Genomic DNA, 8,248 nt, shown 5'->3' with positions numbered 1-8,248 from the left:
GTTTTCTGGAGTCTTGATGCTCCGGGGTCTTATCTCTCCAGGAGCTTGCCTTTTGTCTTCAGTCAAAGGAGTTTCCTGCCCAGGAGCAGCTCAGCTTGTACTTTGCCCAGGCCAGGTAGCCAATTTAGAGCTAAGGCAATCCAGTTACAAACTGATGTTGCTACAATATTTTTTGATATTATGATTATACAAAAAAGGGATAACATAAGTTAGCAGTGGAAATTCTGATTTTTCAGAGCTTTTCCCGAGCTATCTGGAATCTGTCAGATGATAGCCGTTGCATAGCTTGTGTCATATATATATATATTAAAAACTTTTTAGCATTTCAATGTGTAGCCATTTAAAATCTTGACTACACTATTAATTTCCTCAGTAAATTATTCATATTGTATACAGAGAGACATCTACCTTTCTGAAATCCTGACTCAATGTATTATGAATTATGACTTTTACCTTTTTATTTAACAACTTTTGCCAGTATTCAGCAGATACAAGCATGATAGCTTCTGAGTTATACTAGCTTATAAATTCTCTGTGGTTTGTTGTCTAATTCTGCTTTCCATTCTGAATGAGTTCTTAGCCTTTGTTCATTAATCATGGGAAACAGTTGTGCAACATGCCTTGACATTAACTTGTACATCTAAATTTAGACCTCCTACAATCAGTGGTTGGGGACAGGTTTCAGTAGTTTATGGCATGTGTTAAATAGACACTGCAAGGTTGGAAGGAACTCCCTAGAAATAAGTAAGTGGTTTCCATTATGTGCATCTATATGTATGTGTGTATATATAAGTAATATAAATTGAAGGTATTTTTATTAAGCAGATGTACAATTTACATGTTATAATAAATGCAGCATAAGGATCTTTGCTTATGGGCTATGCTGTTTTAATTTTTTGAAGAAAAATATTGAAATTTATTGAAAACTTGGTGTGTTAGCATTTTTCTGCATGTTTCTTATGGATTTTGATTACTTAAAGGAATAATTATACTATATATGTTATAATTCAAGTGAATGACTTGGTATTTTTTTTCCTTCAGAGTGTATAAAAATCTATTCACAAGAATGGCATCCTGGTTGTATGAGTGTCTTTGTGAAGCTGAACTTGCACAGTATTATCCTCATTTTACTGCTGTTGGCCTTCAGAAAATAGATGAATTAGCCAAGGTTACAATGAAGGACTACTCTAGGTTGGGAGTTCATGATATGAATGACCGCAAACGTCTCTTCCAACTTATCAAAATCATTAAGATTATGCAGGAAGAAGATAAAGCAGTCAGCAGCCCAGAGCATCCTCTTCGGACAAATAGCCTGTACATCAAGCCTAAGGAATCCAGATCTGGGCCTCGCAGGCAGCTGCATTTTGATTCTCCTGCTGACAAAGGCAGAACTACCAGCAACAATGGGTCTGAAATGTGCAATTTATCAGATTTTTCTGTAAGTGAACAAAAGTCTAGTTACCTAAAAGTGCTGGAGCACATGCTACCAGATGATTCCCAGTACCATACAAAAACAAGAATTCTGGATGTCACACCTGCAGATTCCTATGTGCAAACAGAAACTTCACTCTTCCCATCAAGTCACCTCTCTCCAATACTGGGGGATTGTGATATTCCTGTCATTCAAAGAGTCTCTCATGTTTCAGGGTATAATTATGGAATTCCTCATTCTTATATCAGGTAATAATTCATTTTTACCTTTTTGTTTGTTTCTGTTTTGTTTTGTTTTGAAATAGGGTAGCCTCAGGGCAGGCCTCTCTGTGACCAAAGCAGAACAGTTATTCCTTATTTACAGTAAATGATAGCGAGCTCTTTCTGCTTTGATAATAGATAAACCTTAATAGGGGAAAATGAATGAGACACTGGGACTTTGCAGGTGGAAGAAAGATGATATTGTTCATGTACATCAAACAGCTGCTGCTTGGCAGGATCTCCTATTATTCTTATAGCAGACCTATTTCTATTATTTATTATAGTGTAACATGATACAACTAATGCATCCATAAAAGTAAAATAGTCACCTAACCTTCTGTAATGGAAAAAAAAAAAATCACACAAACCACAGATTTTTTTTTTAAGACTATCACTTAAATCAACCAAGACATATAAAATTTAGTTAAAAACAGAGCATGAAGTTGAATCAAGTAGATCATTGGAGCAGTTAGTTTACCTGCACACAATTTAAAATGATCCTGATTCTGATGTTTTTTACAATTCCAGCCCAGGATGATTTTGGTGATTGCAAGAAGGTGTTTTTGAGGTCAGTTACGAGTCAGCCTGACAATATGTTTTGCAGAGTGCTTCAAATTAGAATTTAAAATATGGTCCCCTAAGAAGTAAAATATCAAGTTCTTTTCAAATAACATGTGTTCCTGGTTTTGTTATACTAAATTTTAAATGTGAGTTAGAAGCCATTTTATTTTAGGGCTATAATTCATACCTTAAAACATGGTATTTATATCTGGTCTTATATTGACTAAGATTTCAGAGAATCTCATAAACAACTAGTTCTTTTATTCTAAAAAAATAGAGCCAGTTTTAAAAGTGAAAGTTTCTTTAGTTAATTAAATTATATAAGTGGATTTTGTAATGTACCAAAACATTTTTGTTTAGTTTGTTTTAACAGAGCACAGAGTATATGGTATGGCTCTTTCTTCTCCCAGGTTTATTGAGAAATAATTGATATGTATTTTCTCCTTTTGATTCTAAGAGAACTAGATTGGTCCATAACTCTCAAAGCCAGGATTGTTTCAGACCCATTGGTTAGCTCAGTGGTGGATGAACAAAATATTTTCTTGAGTACCATAATCTTTTATTTTAATACACATAAGAATTTGTATTGAATTATTTATAGACAGCATAAACTACTTTGTATTATTTGTATGGAATGAATATTTTAGCTTAAATATTGCTATTTCATGTATTTTCTAATATTAAGAACTATCCCTGCCAGACCCAAAGGTAGATATGTAGATGGATGAGTGAGAAGACAGATAACTATATGGTATATGATAAATGCTTGTTTAGATAAATATCTGTCCCATCCAGAGCAACTACTATTCAGTGGAACTTCTTTCTTTCCTCAGGCCTCTCATTCTCTATTAGGAAAATGGAAGTGAGAAAGTACATTTTCTCCAATAATCATTGATACTGTAGTAAGAGTCAGGGTCTCAAGACCCTGAGAAACAGCCCCCTCGAACAAAATATATTGCTGGCCTCAGTGTTTTAATTTTTAAGTCTCAGACATTTAGAGAATGCGTTGCCTTGACTTATTTAAGATCTGAAATAGACCTAACTCCAGCTGTCTTTACTCTTTGCATATCAGATCTAATTTACTTCTTTATGGAAAATGAGATGTTAAAACCAGAGATTTTTAGAACATTTGTTTCTTTTGCTCCTTGATCTTGAAAACTATAATCCTTTTGTCTATCTGACATCCTTGAGTCCCTGGACATTTTGAAAAGGACATTGTTTATCATTGATTAGCTTAGGTTGTTAATAGTTGATTATTGTTAGGATATTATTGTTTAGGTTCTTAATAACAATAGCTAGAGATTTTGATACAGGCTCTTATTAAAATGCTGCATCAAATTTTTATTTTTTTTTTAAAAACATTGAATATATGCAAAAGAAGAAGAGTGAGCCCCCATATGCCTAGCATGTAGTTTTTTAAAAAATAATGTAATAATTTATTTTTATATCATTTTGTGCATTTTTCCATCTCATTTGTAATCCCCATGGGCTTCCCATCACCAAATCACCCATGTTCCATCACCATAGTCCAGTCTAGCATGTAGTTTTAATGATTGTCAAGACTTTGCCCCTCTTAGTTCAAAAAATTGCTATATATTGGCAAAAAAAAAAAAAAAAAGACATGCCTAAAGCCCTGAGTAGTGTTTTATGCATTATGTTAGAATTTTAAGTTGCTGCTAATTTAGATCCTGGCAAAAAAATAATTTTCCAGTCATTTGAAGGGATCAGAAAGTTGAAATAGATAAAAAACAATTACATAGTAAAATATCCTGTGTAAAAGCTATTCTAAAAGGTTTTTTTAAGGAATATCAACCAAGTTCTAAAGTGTAAATGCAGAGAATAATTTGTCTTGGTAAGACATTCTTAGTTTGTGGACTAGAAAGAGAGAGATACCCCCTCACACAGACCCCCCAATTCTCCCCTTCAGCCCCACCCCACCCCACCCCCTTTAGTCGTAGTAAACCTGAAAATTTTTGTATCCCTAGCCCAGGGATATTGTCTAAAATAGTATGCATGTTAAGGTTAACAAGTTGGGCCAGAGTCAAAAAAGAAATGGATTTAAATAGAAGGGTACATTATTGGTACACAGCACCAGTCATAAACTTGTCCTGGGAAGAAAAATTGAATTGTCTTCTAACAAACAAATATTCAAGTAGTGCAAAAAAAAGTAAGAGAACAAGACAGTGTAGGTCAGAACAATCTAAAGGAGAAGTATATTGAAACCTACCACTGAATTTAATTGTTAAGTAAATCAAGGCAAAAAGGGGAAGAGATTAGATTGGCTGTTCAAGAAAATAGTAAATGCGCAAGAATAATTGGTTGCAAGAGATCTGCATTTGGGTCTTGTAAAAGCTTTGGAGGGGTGGTGGCATTGTGTTAGCAGTGTGCTAAATTTTGAGAATTAAATACCCTGTTTTAGGGACAGAAACAGTAAAGAATATCCATCATTAGAAACCTTTTGGAAGACCATATCTGGAAGCCAAACACATAAGCCTTGGAGCCTATGTGTAAAGCAACTTTTTGTTTGGTTTTGTTTTTGTTTTTTGTCTATGACAGGACAGAAGGCTGGAGTAAGAATGGAGAGAGAAGTAATCAGGAATATTTTACCTATAGAACTTTTAAGCATCAGTACTTTAACATGTAACATTGCATATATGTATACACACACATAATATATACCTAGTAAAAAACAATATGTACTGATACTTTGATTTCTTGAGTAGCCTTATCCTATAAATAAGAATTAAAGTCCATTTATATTCATATATCAGACAGAATACCTCAGAGAAAGAGAATCCATGGACTGAGATGGAGAAAATCAGAGTTTGTGTTCGAAAACGACCTCTGGGCATAAGGGAGGTGCGTCGTGGAGAAATTAATATTATTACTGTAGAAGATAAAGAAACTCTACTTGTTCACGAGAAGAAAGAAGCAGTTGATCTTACACAATATATTCTTCAGGTATGCTGTTCCCTTTGTTTGAATTAAGAATGTGTCAGTTTTTGCTTTTTGTTACTTGCATTTGTACAAATTCTAAAATCCAGTTTCTGGTTTTTATCTGGTTTCTGCTTTTTTGGCATCAGTAAATTATTGGTACTCTGGGCCTTCATTTTTAAAAAGCATAATGCAACAGGTATAAGACAGTTCTTCTACTCTTGTACAATAGAATCACATCATATTTAACATGTTTTTTCTTTTATTAATTTAACTACATATTAGGAAAAAAAGGGGAATAGCAGAATAAAAAGAATTTAAATAGATGGTGCTAGATAGAACCAGTCATTGAGCATATGACCCAGAGTGGCTATGAGATGGTTACAAAGTCAGTTTTCAGCCTCACAATATGAACTTCTCACCCTGCTGTGATCTGGAATTTGATGATAGAGGATATGTTTTTGAGCAAGGGTACCAGCCAGCTTATTTTTTATTCTAAACTGTTTTTGGGCTTAGACGTAATTTAGTGGAAATTGGACTCTTGAGTAGGCTACTCTGTATAAGGTAGATTGCAGTGGTAAATTTAATCCAGGGATATGATTTCATATCTAAAATGCAAAGGTATAAATAAAACACTAATAGCTCAGACACCTAACAAATGTTTACCATCTACCCAAATAATTACTAAGAGTCAAAAGAGTTTTGATATAGAAAGGAACCTTATCCAAGCTGCTAGGTACCCCTGCAATAACTCTTCAGTCTCATATGGAAATAGCAAAGCCTATAGATGGGAGATGTCATCATCTAGATACTCCTAAAATGTGACGCGATTGTGAATCAACTAAATAGAGGATAACCCAGTACATGTTAAAATTTGGGAACTCAAATTCCCTTACTCTGAATCTGCCTTCTTAAATTTTCATGTTATATCTATTCTGTTTCCTCTCTTGCTCTGTTTCTTCAAGCTCTAGGGATTGGTAGAGAGGGAAAAAGAAGTGGCGAGTAATCTGGTGTGCTAGCAGTTTTAGTTAGCTAAGATCTTACTCATTGGCATAAATCCTTTCTACATTGAAGTCAATTGTTAACATTTTCCCCGTCTTTTATACTTGCATTGTTCTTCTTTTTCTTTGATTACCAAAGTTGGATTTTACAGTGACATGCAAAGTAATCCACTAAGTCTTTTCTGGGCACTAAATTACTAGGCTACTATACAGTCAGTCCAGTTACTTTAACAGCCTTATCGATTGCTGATCAATGCACAATCTATTAAGTCTAGGTGGAAGGTATTTATTTTGAGGATGATCTAAATGACCAATTAGTTGTAATGCTATCTGGTTCCAGAGTTACTTATAGCCATGGTAATAGCCCTATCCAATCACCATCTACCCAAGACTTCCTTAATGATGATTCTGTCACTGTAATTCCCTCAGAGGTATCATCTTATCTTTTGTGTTTTTCCATTATCCCAGAACACAATAACCTTACTTCTTTGTCATTATCATTGGTCAATACTTATTTACTTATTGAATACCCTTAGTTTCCATTGCACTTTCCTTGCTGTTGAACTTTGGACCTTTGGTCTCATAGGTCAAAGTCCATACCTCCCAACTCTATCGCAGTGTTGTAAGGGTTTTTCTTCCTTTTCCTTCTTTGAACTGGAAGAAGGGGAAGTTTCATAGCAAACATAACAAAAATATTGATCTAGATTCTTGGGTTTTTTCAGTTTATTCAGTAATTAACACAATATGTTTCTGTATCCATTTAATTTAATATCCTGTCTTGTCAAGTTTGCTTTTGTTACTTATACTTTTGGTTATGTAGGCATAGTCCTACTTAGCATTAAATTTTAAGATAGCAATATAATAAGTGAAAAAGGTAAAGAAATAAGGCCATTTCATTTCAATTTCTTAAATAAAAAATATAAAGATGGTAGTAAGATGTTAAAAAGTAATTAATGGGCCCTCCCTGGTGGCGCAGCGGGTTAAAGCACAGCACTGAGAAACTATAAAGACTTCCGCATGAGTTTGATTCCCGCCTGCCCAGGAGGTGACCACATGGAGAGGCAGACCTCTCCTGACCTGCCTGCTGCTCCCCTCAGCAGTGTACTTCGTCGATCTGCCTGTTCTGCTCCCTACTCTGTCTCTCGTCAAGCCTCTCACCGCCCCTGAGCCTCTGGCCTGTACCCCAGTTCTGTATGCGCAAATAAATAAATCTTTAAAAAAAAAATAGTAATTAATGGCTGTCTCTGGGTAGTAATACCAGATAATTTTATTTTCTATTGTTTTTCCATGTCTTAAAGTTTTTCTGCACTGGTTGTATGACTTTTGTATGAAAAAGTAAAAATTTTTCAGTAGAATAAACTTATCTGTTTCAAAGTCAAAGGTATGCAAATGAAAACTGCAAGGCAATAAAAATGGTGTGCAGTTAAGTGTCCCTCTAATCCATGTCTTCTTGAAGCAACCATTGTTACCTATTCTGACTGTAGCTTTAGAGATATTCTATAACTAGCTATTGCTTTTATAATCTGAGAAAAAACATTTTTAAAATAAATTATGGAACTGATTATTTCAAGTTTAATGCAAGTGGTAACACAACCTAGTGTATGATCAAGTTGATCACATTGTATATGTTCAAATGAAAGTGTGTGATGCAAGGATTTTATGAATTGTATGCACATTTATAATAATAAGTCTTACATGTTTACTATCTTTCATGAAAAGGTCCTTCACAGAATACTGGAAAAATCAATATCTAAATCCTCCTGGAAGAAAACAGTCTTTTTAATCAGTTAGTGTGAAGGTGCTTGCTTAAGAACTAAAATTAGGGCCCTCCCTGGTGGTGCATCGGGTTAAAAGCACAGCACTAAGAAGCTAAAGCCACTTCAGCATGAGTTTGATCCCCACCTGCCCTGGAGGTTACCCACATGGTACGGCAGATCCGCCCGCTGCTCCCTTCAGCAGTGTACTTCCACGATCTGCTTGTTCTGCTCCCCACTCTGTCTCTGGGGAATCCTCTCATGACCCCTGCACCTCTGACCTGTACCCCAGTTCTGCTGCATAAA

At 34.9% G+C, this 8,248-nt stretch overlaps 1 protein-coding gene across 1 annotated transcript in view; it reads left to right on the top strand.

Moving 5' to 3' along the window:
• The first annotated feature begins 1,066 nt into the window (after positions 1 to 1,066).
• The window catches only part of KIF24 (kinesin family member 24), a 38,414-nt gene continuing 31,232 nt past the window's right edge, over positions 1,067 to 8,248 (top strand). Inside the window, exons 1-2 of the mRNA XM_004678031.2 lie at positions 1,067 to 1,680; positions 5,025 to 5,214. Of these exons, the coding sequence (XP_004678088.1) occupies positions 1,067 to 1,680; positions 5,025 to 5,214 (804 nt within the window). The remainder of the gene's footprint in view (positions 1,681 to 5,024; positions 5,215 to 8,248) is intronic.

This window comes from Condylura cristata, unplaced genomic scaffold (assembly GCF_000260355.1).
Source record: "Condylura cristata isolate star-nosed mole 26May11 unplaced genomic scaffold, ConCri1.0 scaffold00006, whole genome shotgun sequence".
Taxonomy (NCBI): Eukaryota; Metazoa; Chordata; class Mammalia; order Eulipotyphla; family Talpidae; genus Condylura; species Condylura cristata.
The sequence above is the reverse complement of the archived record's forward strand: the minus strand, read 5'-3'. Positions and strand labels throughout refer to the sequence as shown.